Source organism: Mytilus galloprovincialis, chromosome 10 (assembly GCF_965363235.1).
Source record: "Mytilus galloprovincialis chromosome 10, xbMytGall1.hap1.1, whole genome shotgun sequence".
Classification (NCBI taxonomy): domain Eukaryota; kingdom Metazoa; phylum Mollusca; class Bivalvia; order Mytilida; family Mytilidae; genus Mytilus; species Mytilus galloprovincialis.
In genome coordinates this window covers 10,505,223-10,530,520 of record NC_134847.1, presented here as the reverse complement: position 1 = coordinate 10,530,520, position 25,298 = coordinate 10,505,223, and the positions used below count along the sequence as shown (strand labels likewise).

At 31.7% G+C, this 25,298-nt stretch overlaps 1 protein-coding gene across 1 annotated transcript; it reads right to left on the bottom strand.

The window, feature by feature from the left end:
• Positions 1-1,091: 1,091 nt before the first annotated feature.
• On the bottom strand, positions 1,092-21,502 carry LOC143048864 (uncharacterized). Its single transcript, XM_076222733.1, has 6 exons — positions 21,257-21,502; positions 11,653-11,752; positions 10,452-10,520; positions 5,238-5,309; positions 4,104-4,175; positions 1,092-1,159 (listed from the first exon to the last, which is right to left on the bottom strand). The coding sequence occupies exons 1-6, from the start codon at positions 21,500-21,502 to the stop codon at positions 1,092-1,094; spliced, it is 627 nt and encodes a 208-aa protein (XP_076078848.1).
• Positions 21,503-25,298: the final 3,796 nt, after the last annotated feature.

Genomic DNA, 25,298 nt, shown 5'->3' with positions numbered 1-25,298 from the left:
CATTGACAATAATGTATAAACTAAAGGAACATATGTAGATATTATTGTGTTGTCAAAGAATATGTTTCAAAGATAGCAGTTTCATTTAATGACAGTGTTCAACAAACGTACAAAAACTTCACACTTCTATTAAGACTGAATCTTAGCTTGAATCCTTGTAGTTAATAGGTTATTGCATAATTCGGTAGCTTTTAGATACATTTATATTTCACTGGTATTTCTGTATTTTGTTAATTATCTTTTTTTTTAATTGTGTCTGATGATAATATGATATTGATATGTAATTGTGAAATAAGGGAACAATGTGTTCATGGATCATAACTGTTAACGCTTATAAAACTACAAGAGTCATTGGACAAATTCAAACTTTTTATCATAGAAATGAAATGTTCGATCTTCAAATACACCAGTTCTTATGAAGACAAAAAGTAAAGTTTTCAAGTTAAAGTTATTGGTTATTAAAATTGAGAATGGAAATTGGAAATGTGTCAAAGAGACAACAACCCGACCATATGTATAGAACAGACAACAGCAGTATGTCACCAATAGGTATTTAATGCAGCAATAAATACCCGCGTCTGGAGGCGTCCTCAAGTGTCTATATACAAAGAAACATGAAACCAAAATAATGAAAGTGATGCTATCAAAATTCAAACTTGAGAGCGGGATAGAAATACGTATTTGATTGTGGCAAAATAACATAACTGAGCACAAACCCGTTTGAACATTTAAATATTAGACTCAATAGCGTTAATTTCAAACTCGCATTTGAAAAATAGTATCAATTTAATATGAACATGATGACGGTGTGTTTCATTAAGTTTCCTAATTTATAGAGTCTAATACCAAATATATATGAGAATGTACAGTATGTACGTTTATTCTGTTTTATTTTATTAAATGATACGCTTGTTTCCACATGTGTGTGTATGCATTTGTTTTTTTTAATCTCAATTTGCTCAAAATCCTGTGGTCACTGCAAGCTTGCGTATCGCACATGAATAGATTGCGAAAGTGTAAATTCTAATTGACCAATCCAAATCAAGTATTTATAGATATGCAAATTATATCAGAATTATTTGCAAATACATTTACTCACGGGTTATGTCCTGTTTCAGGAGATCGGTTATTCTCGAAACTTCTCTATGTCCTTTTGATTCTATAGTGATGACAGTAAAGTTAAGTCTTGCTTTTTAATATTGCTATCGTTGTTGATTTTTTTTTAAATTAAAAAAAGTTAAATTATTGTTTTTGCTGTTGGGGTATTGGTGCCAGTAAGGTATGTTTGGCTTCTTTTGGTGCATTTGAGAGGTTAAAAGCAAATGGTATGTCGCTAATCACATTTATGTGTTGCATATTTGTTTTTCATTCATTCTTTTTTTACATAAATAAGGCCGTTAGTTTTCTCGTTTGAATTTTTTTACATTGTCTCATCGGGCCTTTTATAGCTGACTATGCGGCATGGGCTTTGCTCATTGTTGAAGGCCGTACGGTGACCTATAGTTGTTTTAAAATGTCTGTGTCATTTTGGTCTTTTGTGGATAGTTGTCTCATTGGCAATCATACCACATCTTCTTTTTTAGATGTTTAATAATTTACCAGTAATACATAGGTTGTGTTCGTTAAAATCAAACACGTCACAACAGACACGGGCATAGCAAACAAGTTGTGAAATATAAACACCGTAATATGGTGCCACAGGAACATCACCATCTAAAAATGAAAAATTAACAATAGGGAACGAAAAATCGTCTCTTTTGTCGTAAATTTTAGTGTGGAGTTTCCCATTTAAAACCGAAATATCTAAATCCAGGAAAGGACAGTTATTACCGAATAAATTTGATTTATTTAAAGTAAGTTCCTTGGGGTAAATTTCAGCAGTATATTGAGAAAATTCTTGATTATCTAACGAAAAAATATCATCAAGATAACGGTAAGTGTTGTTGAATTTATCAATTAAATGCAATTCCTATAAATGCAATATTTACTGAGTTTAGTCATAAACTGTGATTCGTAACAGTACAAAACAAGTCTGCTATTAAAGGGGCACAATAAGTGCCCATGGGGATATCTACAACATGTCGATAAACTTTGTTGCCGAAACGTACATAAATATTATCAAGGAGAAAGTTAACAGCTTCAATCATCTCATCACACCTCCAGTAAGTATATCTAGCATATTTATCTTTCTCATTAGAGAAGAAGGCTTTAAATGAGTTGCAGCAAATATATCTACATTCAGCTTTACCAAACGACCATTTAATTAAAAAGGAAAACTTTTCTTTAATAAGATAGTGTGGAAGTGTAGTATAAAGAGTAGAAAAATCAAAACTATTAACAGAATCAAACGGACCATCAAAAGCCCGTAATTTATCTAAAACATCCAAAGAATTTGTTACACTCCAAAAATGGTTTAGACCACTATGTTCATATATTTTATTACAATAGTTTATGATACTAGTAAGCTCTTTAATAGTAGTTAATGAACTAGTTACGAGCACTGACAGTTGTAGAACACTTACTAGAGGCCGAGATGAAACGATATTTAAATGTTTTTTTGTGTAGTTTAGGTAGACAATACATACTAGGGACCTTCAAATGTTCAGAAGAAGCCTTAAGCTTTGATGTGGTTGTGATATGCTTGTTTACTATATGACTCTCTGTGAAGCGGATGGACTTGAATGTAGATGAATTTAAAATTTCATTCTTAAGAACGTCCGTGTTGTATTTACGGCATACTACCACCACATTGTTGGCTGCTTTGTCGGCTGGTACAAACACAAACCACTTTGAAAGTATTTGACGTTTATTTCTTATTCTGGAAATAGGTGTATTATGTACTCTATTATTTACTTCTAAATTATTTTCAAAATGTGATATTCTCTTATCTACCATATTCATACATTTATTTAAATAAGAATCGAGAGATTTTTTATCAGATTTTTCCCGTTTACACCATTTTTTACAAAACGAGGAAAGAGCATCTTTGGTGACTTGACGACATTCTTTCCAATCTATTTTAGATGGAGGACGATATTTTGGTCCTTTTTTACAAAAAGTGTTTAACCTCTCTGTCCTTGACGATATTGAGGTCCCCTGTAATACCATGGCCATAGGGAACATATCTAAACCTAGACGATTCACAGTGTCAAGTTAAGGGAGTATTACTATCGATATTCACGTCTAATGTAACCGACGTATAATTAAAAATTAAACTTCTGCTTGTTTTTTTGTATGTGTATGAAATTGTAGGTGGTTCTATATTATCAAAATAGGGAGGTATAAAGTTTTGAACGGTAGAGTCATTAAATATACTAGATAAGTTGATAAAATCAAAACCTCTGCTAATATATTTAATTCATATTCAAAAAATGACGTTTATGATCTTCAGGTTTGTCGATACGGGGGAACAGCCTATGGTGGCAAAAAGCTGTAATGATACGAGAATATTCATACAGTGGGCTGAAGAATGAGATGGTTTCACACTCTTTGAAAATATCCTTATAAATGATTCTTTAAACAAACTTAAGAGGGTGTCCATGGAAAAACCAGGCAGTGGATGGCACATGGCATATTTTTTTTTCAAAATTTTTTCATCTATTTCATATCACAAATTCATCCCTTCTCAAAGTTAAATTGTGTTTTTATATTTACTGCAACACATAAAGAGAAAAAAAATGCATAGAAAGCACTGAAAATTCATTGAAAAGGGGAGATAACTCTTCATTTTGTACAAAATTTTGTTGCATTGTTAGTGAACTTTAAAATCATTTTCTGAGCCATCCACTGTTGATTCAAAAATATCTTTGACATATATATCCTTTGTATGATATAAACATTGCATTGCAACCAAAAATTCAGTGGGAAAAAAATTATGTTGTGCCACCCATATCATAGGATTTGCCCGATATTTACTTGGACAGCCTCTTAAATGCATGATTTCTTAAATATGTCTTATGAACATTAGTTGATAGATGGACTACGTCATGTCATATATAAGAGTGTGAGATTGAATCAAAAATTAACAAATAACTGTTATGCAATATGAGTCTGTTTAACATTGTAAATAAATATGTTTTACTCATTAAAGAAAAATTACATACCTTCAATTATCCACTTGATTTCCTTTTTTAATATTTTGTTCCTTTTGACGACCTCTTTATAAATTTCAATATCTACAAACATATCATCAGTTATTAAACGAACAATACTGAATTCGTTATATATATCATTTTTGTCAATAGTTGTAAGTAAAAACAGTAATATCCAGGTAAAAAAAAAGCTGAAAAATATATCAGATTATCTCACTCATTTGATGTTATGTACCAATTTATGTTATAAAGGCGTTAGCAACCAGGTTGTCTCAAAATTAAAATGAGAACGCATAGAAAACCAAATAATTACATATTTACATTGCATGTTCATTAAATACAAATATTAATGATTGTGATATAAGAAACCTGTAGTCTTTACTTTTTACAAATTGTCAGTTTATTATCTATAATTATCACACTATTTTGTTTGTGATTTGCTACCATTTTAATAAACATCATTATTTGTTCGTATTAAGGCCATATTGTACCTGTCAGGTGATTTGTTTTCAAAATTTGCATAAAAAGCTGTTTTACGAAAAAAAAAATGAAATATGTAAAAAATAAAATACATATTTTTGAGCTAACTTTAGAGATTAATGGGGTCGAAATTGTAGACATTTACTTTAAATTTCGGTCTTTTGAACGTTTTCATCCTTAGAACAGATCTAGAAATACTTCATTGTTTTCTTCAATAAATAAACACATGCTGCTTTTTGTTAAACGATTTCGAATATTTGTTTTACAAAGGTATGCTCTTAACTTGTGTATCAAGCCTTGGATATTGCTTTAATTTCATGTTATTTGTGAAAAATGGCATATGTGAATGATTTCAAAGACAGTTATCGGTGCCTTTGTCAATAAAAATTAACTCAAATGTTCTTCATACATTACAATGTATAAAGAAATTTGTCATTTTGAAAATAAAAGTTCATGTACTCGTTTTTAAGCGAATGACTAAAATCACTCGAAAATTTCTACTCTTTCCGATAAGTCGCAGTCTGACGTGACGAAAAATAGTATATAGTGTTAGCGATGGCATCCCCCCTCTCTAACTATCATATGCCCTCAATATATGAAATTGTTTCATTTCGAATAATATTTCGTGAACCTGATGTTTTTCAATCAAATTTGCATTCTACTTACTTCGTATAATGGCATTTGTATCCTTTAGTAGTTGTTGTACAGTTTTATCGGGTCTTTCATATATACAGACATCTTTAATGGTACAAATAACTATCATTTAAAACAGTGAAATGACAAAATATTGAACTCAAATGACAATTTGAAATGTTCTGTATCAAAAAAGTAAAATCACAAAAATACTGAACTTAGAGGAAGATCAATTGGGAAAGTCCATAATCACATGGCAAATTCAAATAACAAAACGCATCAAAAACGAATGGACAAAAACTGTCATATTCCTGACTTGGTACAGGCATTTTCAAATGTAGAAAATGGTGGATTAAACCTGGTTCTATAGCGCTAACCCTCTCACTTTAATGACAGTCTCATCAATTTCCGATATTTTTACATTGATGCGTTAAATAAACAGACACAATAAATATAATAGTCAAAATATGGGTACATCAGTCATCATCGTTTAACAATTTTAAAAGGAACAATTTAACAGAACACAAAAACATCTACTATCTACGAACACATTTATTGAGTGTCTGACGTCAGAAAATTTTATACGTCACATAAATTTGTCGTTCAATGTGCGTACAAACAATTTTAAAATTTTCATGGGAATGTTAGCATACAGGGTTAAAAAATCAAAAGTATGTAAGAATAAATTTAAGAAATAGACCGAGATTTAAACTAGTCCAAAAGTTATATATAGAATTTATAAGAATCCAAAAATAGTTAATACCACTGCGCGATTGAATGATTTTGACGTTTGTGGTTCAACGTTTATTGTAATTCATAATAGAAATATATCATAATGACATATAATAGAACAATATCATACTGACGGGATCTTTTAAAGTACAGAGTCACGTTATAAGAACAAAAGAAATACAAAAAGTCGCAAATATAAAACAAACCACAAAAAAATGAAAGCCAATACAAACACATTGACGAGATGTATAAGTACCGAGCCACGTGAAACGGATATCACATGAAACCATTCAACAGTAAAAGACAAAGACAAATGAAAGAACTATAAAACACGTTGTTAAGATGATAAACAACATCAGTAAGAAGAATCTATACATCAAGACCATCGTGTATTATTTGAGAAGTTGATACGGAATATTTATCAACAAGGTCTTGGTACCTTCCGATGAACTTTTTTAGAAAAAGAACGAGACGTTCTTTGACATACCCCTGTTTCATCAACTTTCTACTCAGACACTGATGACGTATTACAAAGTCTGAGTAGGAGCTGCAAGCTCTTGAATATCGAATAAGTTGGGAAATATATATCCCATATGCAGGTGAAGTTGGTATATTGCTACTAAGGTGGGGGAAATTTATTATTTCAAAATTAAAATCGTCTCGTTTGTCATAGATTCTGGTACTGAGATGACTGTGTAAGTCGAATTCGAGATATAAGTCTAAAAATGAGGCGGAGGAAGCCGTGTCTGTTGTTTCTTTAATCTCTAGTTCTGGGGGATATATTAATGGAACCCAATCAGAAAAGTTCGGATTGTTTATGGAAAGAACATCATCAATATATCTGAGAGGGAAATTAAATAATCTGGCTTCTTTGATTCTCTTGTTTTTTACAAGTGTCTGGAGGAACTCCGATTCATATGAAAATAAGAAGAGGTCGGCAAGAAGAGGCGCACAGTTTGTTTCCATAGGAATGCCGACAATTTGTTGGAAAAGTCTACCTCCAAACTCAACAAATATGTTGTCGATAAGAAACTCCAGCATACTGACCACTTGTTCTTCTGTGTCAATATCAAAATGTCAAACACGTTTTTTTCCATTGTTAACTAAATTAACTTACAAAAATAATGGTTCCAATTTACGTTTTTATAACACTTGCTTTTCATGAAATTATACATACAGTGTACCTGACCTTCATTGTTCTGGTTTTTGACGGTCATCATCAAGTAAATCAAGCAAAAGTATTTCGAACGCAGCAAGTTTCTGGGTTTTTTTTATTAGGTCTTTCCACTTTCCTGACCCATTGTATTTGTGTTGATTATTTTTATCTACATCCACCAAATTTGTTACATGCTTTTTTTGGCGGTTTTCCAAGATCTTGCCTAGATTTTTTTCATATAATAGCGAACAGTTATTGCACGTTTAAGAATGACCCTGTTAAGTCAAAATCTTTTTATTGTAAGAGCTTTCTCCGAATAAAAACACTGTTTTCTTTGTTCCGACATCTCCGAGTAACCGTAAAACGTGACATATTCATTTTATCAAATTGCTCGCTATATCCCCAGGATTTTTTGTCCAATTTGACGGAAGCGATTAGAAGACTCCATATTAGAGTTATTTGCCCATATTCATATGAAATAAGTGATATACATTTTTATCGCATCGCGGGTACATTTTACGTTGTGATTGGTTTAACGCCGTCACATGGTGACACCCTATGAGACCGTAGGGGGTTAGTAAATTTCATAGAGGTTCATTACGCGTTAATAGTGACGTCATCTGTTAATGTTGTCGTGTTTCATTGGTTTTTTTCAACAAAACGCAGCAGAAAAAGTCTAGCGTGCGATAAATTCGTTATACGATTAACTACTGACCCCCTACGGATCCATAGAGCGTGAATAAAATCCATAGGGGACTCGGCCTCCAACCTCACCCCCTATTGATTTTACTAACCCTCTATGGATCCATAGGGGGTCAGTAGCGAACCATATAACTTATAATAACTGGTAGACCATAAGTGATAAAGACCTCGGGTCTGTTGATTTGAGGTGCTAGGTACAAAGAGGAAGAAAAATGTCAAGGTCAAAGGTCAAGGTTAAATTTTAAAAAATCCCTGTTCCTTGATCTCCTCTGTCAAATTTAAAGATATATATTACATGTATTAATGAACAAGTGCAAAATGTTTTCCTAATTCTGATTAAGATATGACACATTTGGTCTGAAACAATCCACTGACATATTATAAAAGTTAGTGGACCTGAAAGAATCAATTCAAGGCTAATTGATTATTACTACGACTTGGCAAATGATAAAACCATTCGGTCTTTTGTAAACTGTTGGTTAAAAAATATCAACCGGAAGTTACCTTGGGTAAACCAGAGGCAGCTATTTTTGCTTTTATTTCATGGAAAAGTACCTAGAAATTATTATTCTTATTTAAATATGCATACATAAACCTATCATTTGAGACAGGAAGTACCGACCTAGCAATGGCTGCATAGCATGTCAAGGTCGTTAATAACTTCTATTTGTTATTAACAGGATGTGAATTTCACAAAAAGGAAGAACTTATATCTCCCTTATTACAGGCAAAGCTATAAAGAGACCATATATTGTTGGAATCAGTGTAAATAAAGTTATTATGTGAGACCGGAAGTGACATTTTCTAAACCGGAAGTTATCTCTCTTATTTTAGACAAATATATATATATATATATCTTTTAAATCAGTATGAAGAAACCTATGCTTGGACGCCCAAAGTAGCTTTGAGTAATCCGAAAGAATCAGTTCTCAAAATGATAAATTTGTTATGTTTGTGTAGGAATTAAGGTAACAATCTTCAAGGAAATGTTATTCAAGCGAGGTTTACGTAATTAACTACTGCACATAATTTTATTAAGGCAAAGTTTGCGTAATTAACTACTGCACAGATTTCATTTTTAATTTTACATTTGAATTCTGCTTGTAAAACAAAATTGAAAATTAAATAAAACAGGGGGTAATCTTTTTTTTTTTTTTAAGATACGAGCTGTTGAAATTTAAGTATCTGCACACAGGCAATTCATTATAGTTTATGATAGTATTTTGTGAAGAATTCAACGTTTGTTATACCATGGTTCAATTGAACATACTTGTTTACATTACCACTTAATTTTTCAGAACGAAATTTTTTCGAATTTTAAGAAATTTATTTGCTATGTCTTAAGGGCATACGATACAGTTTTGATCCCGTATTTACATTTTGATAAAAAATTTCATATATACTATATTTTACCTGATTACATCAAATATGTCATAAAAAATATACCTTCATGTGCTACTTTTTTGAGTAAAATGAGATCGAAATTTTGTATATTTAAGTGTTTATTTTGTATTTAAATATTAACTATAGTTTTGTGCACTTATTTTAGTACAATGTCCGCCATGTTGGATTTTACCGGAAGTAGGGTTTTCAAAGACATCTAATCTATATCCAAAAGTAGTACATAACAAAGGTTTGTACCAAATATTATTATAGCAGCATGATAAAAACACCTTTTCACACACTAGCCTCTGATATTGGGCTGATTCAAGTATGATGTCCGCCATTTTGGATTTTACCGGAAGTGAGACATTTTTTTCAAATGCCTCCCTATTTGAAATAAAAGAGTTATAGTTGAGTAAGGTCTATGTCAAATTTCATGCTTGTAGCAGGATGTGCGCAATTTTTCACAAAGCTGCCGTACTATTTTTTAAATGTTTTCGGAGACGAGGCGATTTCTTAACTTTGTTAGGTGAGAATATATGCTCTGATGGTAAGAGGGTAGGTGCAATGATTAAGACTCGATAAGTTTAAAGTGTAAGACTTGTAAAAGTGTTGTTGTTCATAGCCTACTTATGTTTGGAGGAATTTTATATGACAGCTTAACGCCCAAATTCGAATCGTATTTTAAATTTTATTCATTTTGATTTATATTGAATTCCCGGGAGACGCTCTCAATTAAACTGTTTTTTGATGTAAGCTTTAAGAAGCAACAAAATTATAACATGATACTGATTAGTCGAGTTCATGTTACTAAACATGTATGCCACCATTATTTTGTACTTTTAGAATATTGTACTGTTCACCTCAACTATTGTATTTGTATTTATATTGTATGTTTCTCTGTAAGTTTGTATTTAGTTTTTAGAAATAAAGTATCTGTTTGTTTGTCTGTCTGTCTGTCAGTATCATTTTGGTAATCGATACTCGGTACCACCGAGCGATACTCGAGTACTCGTTGACTTCCCCATACTATTAATGAATTATGATACTCAAATGCAACGTGTAAAATTTATAATAAAAAATATATCCCTGTTAGAAATGAATTTTGAAATACAGAAAGTCTAAATAGTTGTTTTTGGGACAGATTATTTGATAACTGGCCATAATGTGTAGCAAAATGTTCATCTTTTGTATAGCAGTATGCAAACGATAGGGAATAAAACTCTATTTGGAGATCAATATAGAGAATAGTTAGCAAACTAAACGTAGCTTACCTTGCAGAGTATTCATTATTTTGTCTACTCCTTTATCGTCTTCCTCTAACTCGTTGTCGCTCCGTACAACTATAGAATATGCAATAAGTTAGATATTTTAAACAATAATTATATGAAAAGTCTTCATGTTTTGTTTATTTGGAATCGTTATTGGAATCACATTTATAATATGTGTTGTCCCCGTATGATAACTGATTGTAGGATACATTGTGTACTGTTATGATAATGGTTTTTGATAATCTGTTGACAAAAATCGTGATATCTATTGGTGTAATACCACCATTGATTTTCCCCTGTAAGTCCTTGTTAAATTTGCGCTTTTCAAAAAAATGTGTAGAATTTATCTTTGTTTCAAATAAAGAAATACAATGTACTTGGCATGAGTGAAGTTTTATCCTGTCCAGTAGTATAGAAAAAAAAATTACATTACATTTCATTATAAACAAGAAAATAACCATCACTGGAAGTTAACCAATCAAATGTATCCCCTTATTTAACCTGTGTACAAGATTAAGTAACCATGTAACCTCAAGCTTACATAATGTTCTATAGAAACCCCAAAATAAAATAAAAAATAATGGGGCTTTGAAATACACAATACATAAGTTTATGACACAGAAATGTTTTATTGCAATAAAATATAGAATTAATTACCTACAACTGTCAAATTCAAAAATTTTTTCGACCTATTTTCGTATACAACCGGATTTGACGTACCATGATTTGGTGGTATTCCACCTATTGCTGTTTGCGATAAAGGGATCATAAAATATTCGGTATATCCAATGTCAAATAAAATTGTGCTATTCGGATTGAATTGGTGATTTTTGGGTTCATTAAAGTGTTTAAGCAAGCTAACTAATTTGTCATTTTGCTCAAAAACCAAGGCAATAGTACTATAATGCTGTTCAATAGTCATAACTGAAACAAATCAGGGTCACAAACCAAAACCTAGGGAAGCACATCAAATATATGGGGATAATAACGATCAACAGAAAAACTGAACTGCTAAAAAAAATATACAAAAAAGGCATCAAAATGAGATATAAATTTGAAAGGTATCATGATATTTTAACTACTCTATCTTTGCTTCATTGAAACCTAGTGTAAATACAATCCTACACGTGCAATATACATATTATCGGTGTGTTAGGTATTTTAAGAATAGCATTATAATACAAGAGTCTTAGTTTGTGCTTACCCCTTATATCTACGTCCTTTGAACCTTTTGTCATTCCTGTTCTACATAAAACAGCAAAAATTGTAAACATAAACATGCTGAATAACTGGATACTGTTCTTCTGAAAATAACCATATGAAATAAAAACAAAATATAATGTTACTTTAGTTGCGTGCCATAAACATGCAACACTCAGCTGTTACATATAGTAAAGAAATAGATACTTCCAAATTGTTTGTTTTTTAAATGTCAACTTTTAATCCCAAATAACATCTTATCAGTCATTGTTGTTCAACATAAATTACTTTTCATTAGAATTTTTTTTTATCTCGAAATATCTAAAGGACAAGCAAAAATGACAAAACAAAGCAAAAAAAAAAGACTACTAACATGGGGCAATGCTCTATATCATAAAACATCAGTATTTATTAGACTAGTTGAATGCAAATTATCATATATTTTTTTGCTATTTGCTTCTCTATTCTTACGGTAAATGTTATAATCAAACAAAGTTGGTTGATAAGAATATTGTAGCAAATAATGATATTTGATTAGTTGATTGATTGAACATTATTATGCTATTTCGAGGCGGTCAATTTTTTTTTTTTTTTTTGTGTTTTTTTGTTGTTGTTGAGGGAAGCCGGAGTGCCCGAAGAAAACCACCGACCTTCGATAGGAAACCTGCCAACCTAAGTCAAATAAGAATGGAGTATTGGTTGACTGGCTAGTGATTACAGTAAGAACAAGTTAGAAACCTTGACCACCAAGGCCCCTTAAGATATTTGAATCATAAATATTTTCAATTCAACTTAAATTGAGAATGGAAATGGGGAATGTATCAAAGAGACAACAACCCAACTAAAGAGCAGGCAACAGTCTAAGGCCACCAATAGGTCTTCAATGCAGCGAGAAACTCCCACACACGGAGGAGTCCTTCAGTTTGTACCTAAATAAATATTTTACTAGTTCAGCGATAATGGACGTCATATTAAACTCCAAATTATACACAAGAAACTAAAATTAAAAATCATACAAGACTAACTAAGGCCAGAGGCTCCTGACTTCTAAAGGCGTAAATATGTGGCGGGGTTGAACATGTTTTTTGGTATCTCAACCCGCCGCCTATACCTCTAGCCAATGTAGAAAAACAAACGTTTAACCAGTCAGAGTCCAATGTCAGAATAGGCAGCTTTAAAAAATGACAATTATACATAAATAAACAAAGGACTACTAGCAGTTACTGAAATGTCAGCTCCAAACCTCAATTTAACTGATTGAAAGATTATGTCTTCATCATATGAATATCAAGCACAATCCTTCCTATTAGGGGTTTGGTATTATACCATCATAAAATATAGGAGAAGGACATAACCCTTGTCATGCCAATATAGGTATTAGACTAAATATGTGTATTTCCGATGCAAAGACCCTTTAAGTGAATCAATATTATAGCCCAAATATACAATCTTTATTGATCTAACAACAGTATCGTAACTATATACCTTCAAAAAATGGTCTGTTCAAAGATATTGTTAGCTTTTGATTTGAATACTGACATGTTTGTGCTTTGTAAAGAATAGTACCATAAAAGATTGGATGTGAAATACCAGAACGTAAAAGATGTCTACATGTTGAGTTATATTCAAGAATGATGTCCTTGTACCGATGATAAATATTTTGACTAGTTTGTGATATCGAAAACCCTGTTGTAATATGTTTTCAGTAATACATAAACGTCTTTCGCTAAAATATAATATGTTGTTGCATACACGAGCGAATCGTACAAGTTGGGGTATATAAACACCATAAGATGGTGACAAGAGACCTCCTAAAAAAAAATAATTAACGATAGGAAATAAAATAATCATCTCTTTTATCATATATTTTTTGTATTGAGCCTTCCGTAAATGGTATTCATATCAAGATCGAGTTAAGGAATAAAATAAAGAAATACCCATTTCTTGAATATCATATTGGAAAGAAAAAGTTCAAGCTTGTGAAACATTTTGGTCTCATTTACATGTAATAGTTCACTCAGTAATGTTATCATATTATCTATGTTTAGTTAAATTTAGTCTCGAACTAACAAAAGGACAAGAAACTGACAAATCTAAGAAAGAAAAAGACTACTATTATGGGGCAACGCTCTATTTTATAAAACATCAGTATTTATTAATTAGTTCATTGCAAATTGCCATTATTTTTATTATTTGCTTCTCTATTCATGCTATTCTTACGGTAATGCTATAATCAAACAACATTGGTTGGTTGATCAGAATATTGTACCAAATAAAGATATTTGATAAATCAATTGATTGAACATGATTGACGGTCAGTTTGTTTTTGTTTTTTGTTTTTGGTGGAGGAGGAGGAAGCCGGAGAGCCCAGAGAACACCACCGACCTTCCAAACCTGAGAAAACTGACAACCCTTGTCAATTAAGATTGGAGTCTTGGTTGACTGGCTAGTGATAACAGAAGTAACTACTTAGACCACTCGGCCTACAATTAAGGCCCCTTAAGATGTTTGAATTATCAAAGATTTTGACATTAAAATAATTTATAAAATACATTTTTTTAGATATTTGAAATCGTGAAAAATTTATATTATATCCAAATGCAAAATTCTTATTTCATTTCAGCATTTATCTATAAGTAAGGTCCTTTGTTTGGTACGACCAGCTCTTTCATAAGTTTGTTAGGTTTGAATTATCAAAATGCGCAACCGGTGTAATATTAATAGTATTTGTGAAATTATCTTTGATAAATGTAGAAATTATAATGAAATCATGGTTTCAACTTATTAAGCCTAACATAGATGACGATTTTGCGCCTCGTTATAAATGTTATGTGATTTGTCCGGTTGATCCTACAACTCCTCATGTTTTTAATGTTATTAATTGAAAACAACACGTTTAATAACTTCATGCGTCCGAGGCGCTTTTCTGGATTTACCTTCATCAGGAACGCTCAAAGCAAAACATTTGAAATCAGAGGATGTATAAGTACCGAAACCGTTGAAGAGCAATATCACAAAATTACCGAAAATAAATAGCCAACTTCATCTGCAAGCTTGATCATAATATAAGAGTAAGTATGGGATTAGTCAATTCCAAATTATTCATGATTAAAAATCTGAACATCAGAGTCGTTTTCTTTGAATGTTTGAAAAAATGATACGTTTGGAACAAGGGACTTTTTACTCCTTTCAACTACTTTTTAAAAAGTGTTTTGCAATCCAAATTACAACAACTAATACAATAATAGAGTTGGTGTGTCTCTTATAAAAGGCATTATCATCTTTTTTGGAAACCCTATCCAGACCCCTTACATGCCTTATAAGCATATAAATATTGCGACTTAGTTTGCTTAGTTCAAATAAGCAACTTCATAATGTACAGGTCTATAAGAATCTTTATCTTATTTCAATTTTTATCAAACCTTTTCCTTTCATTGTTATTATGTTTTATTGGGAAAGAAAATGAACACAAGTGTGCATTAGATAAAAGTGCATGCGTGTTGTGATGGAATCAAGAAGCAAGAATACATCATTAGCGCTTACCGCTTAAATTGTGTCATAAAGGTGGTTGAAGTATCAGTATACAGATGAATGATTTATAATTCGCAATTTTTTTCGTTTGAACGTGGTATTGTTTTCATAGGGGATATTTGTAAAATAAGAAATGGGTTGTTTCTGCAGGCAGTTGTAGAAGTTACAAGTCATTTAACAAATGAATTGTATGCTAATTCATGTTAATTTTTACAGGATTCCAATTCATGACGTAACGTATCAACCTTTTTAAAATCGTTCATTCGAGAATGGAAATGGGGAATGTGTCAAAGGGACAACAACCCGACCAATGAGCAGACAAAAGCCGAAGGCCACCGATGGGTCTTCAATCAGCGAGAAACTCCCGCACCCGGAGGCGTGGTTAAGCTTGCCCCTAAACAAAAATGTATACTAGTTCATTGATAATGGACATACTAAATTATTCAAATTGTAATAATTTAATTAGAAGCCTTCATATAAATAAACCAGGTTTGTATGTGTTCCCTGAAAAGATACCTATCTTTTATGTAAATAAAAAAAACACTCACAATTTAATTACCTTGACTCATCGAAAAGTAGTTGTTATTTGTAGTGACGTGTAACTATTACCAATGGATCAATGTAAAAGTATGAATCTTTCCAAAATTAATGTCCCTTTTATTGAATATTTTGTTGTACTTTTATATTAAAAAACAAATCTGGTCCTCTCTTCACTTCTCACTTGTGCGTTTTATTAAAAAGTTGTATTGTTCTGTTCAACAGGAAGATCTCTTAAGAATTCATTAATTTCTATATTCTTGGCGAAAGCAAACTTATTAAATGTTCTCCTCATGCTGCATTCAATTTAAATGACTTTTCACGGAAATTTTATCAAAATAATACAAAAAGAATCAAAACACCCTGGTTAACTATATTAGATCATTCGATAGACTTTGCCTTTGCTTTGTATAAATAAAATCATCATAGATATTATGAAAAAAACTTGTATTTACGCAAGACGCGCGTTTCCTCTACAAAAGACTCATCAGTGACTCTCGAATCCAAATAAGTGTAAAAGGCCAAATAAAGTACGAAGTTGAAGAGCATTGAGGACTTAACTCCCTAAAAGTTTTTTTTCCAAATACAGCTAAGGTTATCTATTCCTAAGGTAGAAATGCCTTAGTATTTCAAAAATTCAAAAGTTATGAAATGTGACAAATGAACAGGAATTGCCAGTTCATTTTCACAAAATCGAGATCCTCGAACTGGCCTGCTGAAATCTTAATAGAAGAAATCCGTCAAAATCCTTCAAAACGTATTTTGCTAGATCCTGTAGATAGCAAATCGGATCCATTGGGAGATAATCCCCTCGAATGGAGACTTTCTTTCTCTCAAGCTGAAAAAATATTGATTCATTCTTGGAATCATACACAGTTTGTTTGCTATGCTTTACTTGAGCTTTTTGTAATAGAAGAGGTTAAGAAAGCTGGAAATATTGACAAGTTAATCTGCTCTTACTTTTTGAAATCAACTATACTGTGGATATCCGAAGAACTTCCATATTCAATTTGGACTCCAAATATTCTTATAAAATACTTTATGTTGTGTTTTCAACGTTTGAACTATTGGAGTATTCATGAATACATTCCTAATTATTTTATTTCGGAACACAACATAATCGACAGGAAACTCGAAGGGCAACCAAGGGAAGCCTTAGTTGCAATTTAATAAACAATAATCTGACATTGGACGGTTAAGTGTGTTAGAATGTCAGTCACTGAAAGTCTTTTATTGCTGTTATACTGCGAAAGTCGCTCATAGTAGACATTAGTTTAATATAGCGACAATGCCAATGGTTTGTATGTTTGAGTATGATTCGAACGGACATACCTGACAAACTAATTAACACAAATAGAATAGGATATCTGAACTTTTACAGTGATCGATGTTGTTAAGAAAACCTGTAAATCAAGATACGACCCGGGTAAACTTATCGCTCCTGAAGATAAAAATATTTTTGTTATAGATCTGATTTTGTAGTTTATATTTGAATATTGTTTTTTTATTGGTATTGATTTGTTGGATTGCTTTACACATCTATAATTTTTATACATTTACCGTCCTTCTTTTCAGTCGATACCACTATTTGGCTTTACACAAGATTATGTTTTTCTCTGACTTTTTAATCACGTCTTTACACTAAATATATAGACTGTTGTGTGTTCTGACAAATAGTAAATTCTTCTATACTTATTATTTTCATAAGTTGTTACATTTGTATTAGCTCTGACTCAGCTTTCAGTAACTGTTTATACTCTCAGATCAGTACTTTGTGCATTTGGTGTTTTCTCAGTTTTGATGTGCACTGTATCGGTTTGATGAATTTAGTGGAATTTAAACGAAAAGAAACAATTACCACTGTAATCAACACCAACTTTTTTCTAAATATTCATAAAAAAGAATTGTTAAAACCAAATGGATATTATCATAATTGCCAAACAATCTAAACCCAAATTTAGTTTTAGTAAAATACATTATAGGCTTGATTCTTTCAAGGACATCTAATAATTCGACATATCTGTTCAATCTTTTTTTATTTTTTAGGACACTTTTACCAAGACTACATAATGCTGATAGATCATCAATATTATGATAGCAATGGCGACAGTTTCATATCTATTTCATTCTATATTTATCGTTAACACACACAAGTTGACTAAATAATTGAAAGTGAATTTGCTTGACGTTCAGTGACAACATTTCAGGCAATTTAATGCCGTTTGTAGATTTTTCAAAGTGATTCGACCGAGATGGCCGCTGAGACATTTTATTTCCGCTGGAAAATGAGGGTATTTTTGGAGAAAGGGGCAGCTATTTTGACTTGCAATAGGGAATACGTATATACGGATACATGCTAAAGTTAATGAAGGGTGATTCTTTGAAGAGCATAGATTGAATGACTTTTCTTAACACCAGGCATCAGATAAAAACTTCATAATTCCAATCAATTGTGGATGTGTATTTAAACTTCAAACATAGCCAACCAGACGTCTAAATTAAGCAAGATGATCACTGCCGGACAGGAGAGGTCCATGAAATCCAATTAGGAGAAAACAAAACTACTGTTTCATGAGCTTAAAGGGAACATTGATTCACCATATGTTAAGCAGTTTAGAAGAGAAAAGCAGCAACATGATTTATTCTTAAATCATTTACAGAAAACCAATGATATATACTGTCTTTCATGCAACTGACTTGATATATGCATATACAGAATGTTCAAACATGTTTGTTTGAAAAGCTCTATGGTACCTCTACCATGTTACTTTGGTGTAACAATACAACTTACAGTAAAACAATCTTAAGATGAAAAAAACGGAACTCATCAGATGTTTTCTAAGCACACAAACTACTATCAAAGTATCAATCTAAATATTCTGAAAACTAGACCAAATTTCCCTTTTCCCCTTTCTGAAATATCAATCGATTTATCTTAACCGGATTTAGAAACATGAAGAAGATCATAACGGCAAAGTAAGGTCATAGTTACTGAAATGTCACACTCGTTACCATGACTTGGTAGAGCATAAAAAAAAACTTTCGTGTGCATCCGTTGAAGTCGCAAAGTGGTCCTCGTTTTCTTGATCCTGGCTTATAAGTTCAGGTGTAAGTTTAATTTGCCCGTAGGAATACGAGCGCGGTTGAATTGCATATCCTTCAGAAAAACCTGTGTCAGCTTCGGTGTTTTGTTTGTGTTCCGTATCGTGCTTTTGTACTCAATCTTCATTTTCCGCATGTGACTTTTTGTTCGCTATTATTTTTGTCTAATGTACCTAATGTATTTTCCTAGATCTGCACGTTATTAAATGTACAATATATAAAAGTTGTATTAATTTTCCAGAACACTACATAAAATCTCATATTTTTCGATCTATCGACATGTTTCTCCAATAACTTATTAATTAAATAAATGTATTTGAACTTTTTCTAAGATGAACTATTTATAGTCCAACAATATTTGTTTCATTTTAATCCAAAACTGACAAAGATATCATACATAAATTGAATGCACAATTAAGCATGTGATACATACATTTAGAAGAAAACGATAACCCTTCTTAAAAGATTAAATGGTAAATAAAATTAAATGATGCAACGCATATTGTCGTGAAGTGTCATTCCCCTCTGATTTCAAGATGCACGTTCAAATGAAGTATAGTTTGTTGTAACAGAAGTCAATGGGGTTTTACGCAAAAATGAGGAAGAATAAACTCTTGCGGATAAAGAATTTGTATTTTTATTTTAGATAGTCTGCATAGACATTCTGCGTTAATTCCGCCTGAAAAAGTCTTTGAATCTGTATGCAATGAATATTTTGTAAATAAGTATGACATGATATTTATATATAATGCTGTCAATCAGTCCATACGGGTAGAGTCCACCTAGTGGACTGTCGGAGGCTGGACATTCTGTCATCCTATAAATTTAGGTGGAATTTGTTCTGGCAAAGAAAAAAGGATTCGTTTTCGATCTTAAATGGACCTTATTTTGCTCAGAGTTAGTTTGGAATCATGGCTTCTCTTGATAACGACTAGAAACGCGTCCTCAAACTAAGAATTTTATTAGGATATAATTGGTTTCCAATCAACATCAAAAAGTTATACTATTAGTTAGCAATATCTCTTAACGATTTATTACTTATATACAAACTCTTTTTACAATAGGATTGTCCATATAGATTAGTATTTCGGTCCCAATAATAACTGTTCAATACAGGTATGATTTTTTCTTTTTGCGAAAGCTAGTAGTGTCAGTCCTTTCCATGTTAGGGAACGATCAGCTTCATTTGTTATTAACAGTTCAACGATGTCTATGTGACCATTATAGCAAGCTATCAACATAGGAAATTCTCCTGTTTTAAGGCACTTGTTAACTTCTGCTTTATTGCTTACTAACATCTGGACGACTTCAGTATGTCCTTCTGCACAAGCAACGTACAAGGGGGATTCTCCTGTATTCTTACATATGTTGATATCCGCGTTATGGTCAATTAATAACTTAACGACTTTCGAATGCCCATTTTGGCAAGCAATGTACAACGGTGAAATGTTCTCATTATTACATTTATTAGTGTTCGCCATTATGTTGGTCAACATACTAACTACCTCGGTATGACCGTTGTGACAGTTAATGAATAGTGGTGATTCTCCAGTATCTCTACATTTTTCAATATCTGCTTGATTCTGTAATAACATATGAACTATCTTAGTGTGTCCTTCTTGACAAGCAATATATAATGGGGATGCTCCAGAAACTCTACACGTATTAATGTTCGCCTTTTTGTTAACCAACAATTGAACTATTTCATCGTATCCATTTTGGCAAGCAATGCTAACAGGTGATGCTCTATTATGATTGTGCTCATTAATGTTTGCATTATTGTTTATTAGTACAGGAACTACTTCAATATGTCCCCTCTCACAGGCAATGAAAAGAGGTGATTCCCCAGTATATCTACACTTATTTACAAGTGCCTTATTTTCAATTAGAATCAAAACTACTTCAGTGTGTCCATTTTGACAAGCAATGTAAACAGGAGATACTTCTATCTCATTGAACTTATTAATATCTGCTTTATTTTTTATTAATAACTTAGCTACCTCAGCATGTCCTTTCTCGCAGGCAATGAACAGTGGTGTTTCTCCGGTATAAATGCACTTATTAATGTCTGCCTTAGTATGGTTTAGTAAAATTTCAACCACTTTTGTATATCCTTTCTGACATGCAATAAACAGAGGTGATACGTCTTTATCATTACCACTATTGTCAACCTTATTGTTTATTAGTATTTGAACTATTTCACTATGTCCTTGGGCACACTCAATAAATAGAGGTGACCTTCCAGTATATCTACACTTATTTATATATGCATTGCTTTTTATAAATATCTGAAGTATTTTATTTTGTCCTTTCTGACATGCAATATCTAGAGGTGAGACTCCTTCATTATTGCATTTGGTGATGTCTGCTTCATTATCTATTAACATTTCAACTATTTGAGAATGTCCTTGAAGACAGGCAACATACAGAGGCGATACTCCAGTATCACTACACATATTGGGGTCTGCTCCGTTGATTATTAACATCTTGACTACTTCAGTATGTCCTTCCCAACATGCTGCATACAAAGGGGATATACCTCCTTGACTACACTTTTTAGTGTCTGCATTATTAATAATTAACATCTGAACTATACCAATATGACCTTGGTCACAAGCAACGTACAGAGGTGATGATCCGGTATATTTACACACATTGATGTCTGCCTTATTGTCTATCAACATCCTAACTATTTCGGTATGACCCTGATGACAGGCAACATATAGGGGTGATTCTCCTGTATTTCTACGCATGGTAAAGTCTGCATTATTTTCAAGTAAAATCCTAACTACATCGGTATGGCCATTTTGACAAGCCATAAACAGAGCTGAAACTCTATCATCAGTACGACAATGGTTTACGTTACTGATACAATGATGCAAACACCATTCAACTAGACAAAAGTCTCCTATAAAACTACACTGTATCAGAGGAGTGCTCTTGTTTTGTGCGTTATATGAACTGGCTAAGTGTTTCTGTTTAGATAATTCTATGACTGTTAAATATACAAAGAATAACTCTCTGAAACGTTGATTATCCATATTGATATTGCAGAAGACATCTACTAATTTCCCCCTTGACCAGTCATCTAACATTCTATTTATATACATTTCCCTATAACGTTCTGGTATAAAAATCGTAAACTCTTCACTTAAAGTATTTTTTTCAAATAAAAATCTTTCACGAATGAAACGGCTAGTCACATTTTTTATTAAACAGTTAATCATTGTCTTGCCAAAGTAAAATGCAAGGAAGTCAAACAGTCTGTCATGAATAGTTCGGTAAATATTACCATCTTTTTTAATAAATGTATGAATGAGAGAATCCAGCTCATCACGTAGAACCAATCGCGACGTCCCTTCAACCACTTTACAGGCTTCATATGTGTTCTTAATGATTGTTTTGATATTGAAATCCACATCTTCTGAGAGCCATTCTTCTTTTAAAGAATTGTTAAACATTACACAGAGTGCAAGTGCACAGTATTTTCCTTGTGCTCCTTCTGTTTGTAACTGGTCAATTTCGTCTTTATAAACTGTAAATGGATTCTTAAAAAAATCTATGATATCCAGTTTCATGTTTTTGCTGTATAATTGACACAAAAGAGGAAAGCAATCGAACATGTCATACAGTTCACTGATCTTAAAAGCGTTTGTTTTCAGGTAAAATTCAGCTATAGATTGTTTTTCTGCTTGCAATAAACACATGTCTTCAGACAACAGATTACATTCAAAAGATTGAAAAAACGACAACAACTTTAATTTTTCATCTTGATAAACTTGCAATCTGCACGACATGATTAATTTAACTTGTTTTGTTTCTAAAAAGGTATTGATTGTATCCATCAGATATTTCCAGTTTTGATGTTTAAAAGGATTCAATGTATATGTCCCACAAAAATCGTCAACTACAAACAAGATCTTCTTATTTGGTTTGTACCATTTCTTTATTTCATTTGGTTTTGATACTGGAAGAATATCATAGCCTTCTCTTTGAATTTGTAGAGCTACGTGACGCACTAATGATGATTTCCCCATTCCCGAACTGCCAGTTACAACAACACAGCTATGTTTTTTAATACACTTCAGTACACGTTTTCCTCTTTTAGTTTCTATAAACCCTTCATCCTCTTTTTCCCAGGTTTCTATCTGCTTTTTAATTCCCACTACAAAACATAACAAGAAGATACTAAAAATTAGTCTAAGACCAATTAAAAGCAAAGATTTGTTTAATTTTTTTTTGAAAAGACATAAAGTTGCTACTCGTAACAATTTAAAGCATACCATGAACATGAAAGAGTGAACTTCTAGAATTATATATAATGGATTACAGATATGAGGTCTCATAAGAAAACATAAATGCCAAATTCCATTGTTCAAAAAGAGGCAATAGATATAAAAAGATGTTGTATGAGTGACAATAAAACATCTCTCCATTCATGTCTTAATTTATGAACGTAAACCATTATAGGTCAGAGTACGGTTTTGTGACATTTTGGACGTGGGAGATAACAACATTTGTCTTGAACGCAGTTGAAAGGGAGACAGCTTCGTTTTATATGTTAAAATTCAATCAGAAAATGATGCAAAGGATTACGATTTTCTAAGTTGGTTATGTTTATTCATTTTTGAATTCGTTCATGTCATTTGAAATACAAATGTATTGTTTAATCTATTAGAAATGCATATTTTTAAATGTTAATTCTCGTTGTCCCGATATACGTTATAATGTATAATCCATGACCCTATTTGTGCATTTTTTGTGAAAAGAACATACTGGGTATTGTATATTTTAACCAAAGAAAAATTGTTATTGAGTTTTTTTGTCGATAATATATAAATTGTTATCTTCCCTTTGTTTCTTATCTGAAAAAACTCTACTACGCTTTTTTTGAGAAACTGTATCGATTTTTTTATCTTTATTTGAATGTTGTGTTCAGCATTTAAATGTTGAGTTCAGTATTTAAATGTTGAGTTCAGCATTTAAATGTTGAGTTCAGTATTTAAATGTTGAGGTCAGCATTTAAATGTTGAGTTCAACATTTTAATGTTGAGTTTAGTATTTAAATGTTGAGTTCAGCATTTAAATGTTTAGTTCAGTATGTAAATGTTGAGGTCAGCATTTAAATGTTGAGTTCAGTATTTAAATGTTGAGGTCAACATTTAAATGTTGAGTTCAACATTTTAATGTTGAGTTTAGTATTTAAATGTTGAGTTCAGCATTTAAATGTTTAGTTCAGTATGTAAATGTTGAGGTCAGCATTTAAATGTTGAGTTCAGTATTTAAATGTTGGGGTCAGCATTTAAATTTTGAGTTCAGTATTTAAATGTTGAGGTCAGCATTTAAATGTTGAGTTCAACATTTTAATGTTGAGTTTAGTATTTAAATGTTGAGTTCAGTATTTAAATGTTGAGGTCAGCATTTAAATGTTTAGTTCAGTATTTAAATGTTGAGTTCAGCATTTAAATGTTTAGTTCAGCATTTAAATGTTGAGGTCAGCATTTAAATGTTGAGTTCAGTATTTGATTGTAGAGTGTTGTAGTGTCGATTCTGTGATGATGTTTGCATAATATTATATTGAAAAATAGGCTTTTTCGTCATCCTTTCATTTCTAGATAATAACGGAAAAGTATATTTTTTATACCAAAATGTATTATGTTTATTCGTAGTTTATCGCAAAGCAAATCCTCACTTTCATTATGTGTCACTGTATATTGAGAAAAAATAACAATTATCACTGCAGTAATTTCTTTTTAAATAATTCAGTGCTTTTAAGAAGAACATATAACGACCCAATGCTTAAGATGAACTTTAAAACTTCATTCGCACATTATACAAAGTCACAGAAAAATGATTTTTTTTAAACTCTGTAAATCTAGTTTGAAAATCTAACATTAGGAGTTTAAAAATGATAACAAGGATAACAATTAATCGAATCAAATTATGCCAATAGCATGTGTGCAATGCAGCTGAACATTTCTATGCGATTGATGCAGATCCCATATTATAACGCTGACAATCCATACAGTTGAATAATTATGCTTTGCATCATATAAAGTTACTGATTTCTAAATTGTAGACATATCCTATCTGATAAAGAAAAACAAATACACTAAACGCTTAAACAAAATAATTTTAAGGCATTAAACACATTAATTAAGAGTTGGTTCTCATTGTTTTGTAATCATTCTGTAACAGCAAAGTGTCCATAATATTTCATCAGCATACGTTTGTAAGGAGAACATCTTCGAACTTTACATATAAAATTTATAAAACTATGGGTTGAATTCAAATTAATTGCAACAATGACTGTTTTTGGTAATAGCACTAGGGAAGTTAAACATATTTGGCTAATAACCTAAAAAATGATTGCACTCAGCACAAATTGATCGTTTACAATTTGTTCACTATTGTTACAGTTAAGTTGTAAGATATGTGTACATTCAAATGCGTATTATGTGCATACATGGCATATTTCTA

What these genes read in the sequence shown, in the direction of transcription:
- LOC143048864 (XM_076222733.1), bottom strand. Translation starts at nt 21,502, where the DNA reads ATGTTGATAGACAATAAGGCAGACATCAATGTGTGTAAATATACCGGA. An exon ending in AAAGGACGTAGATATAAGGG is followed by an intron (nt 10,521 to 11,652) that starts GTAAGCACAAAC and finishes CATATTCTATAG; the next exon opens with TTGTACGGAGCGACAACGAG. An exon ending in AATCAAGTGGATAATTGAAG is followed by an intron (nt 1,160 to 4,103) that starts GTATGTAATTTT and finishes TCATCACTATAG; the next exon opens with AATCAAAAGGACATAGAGAA.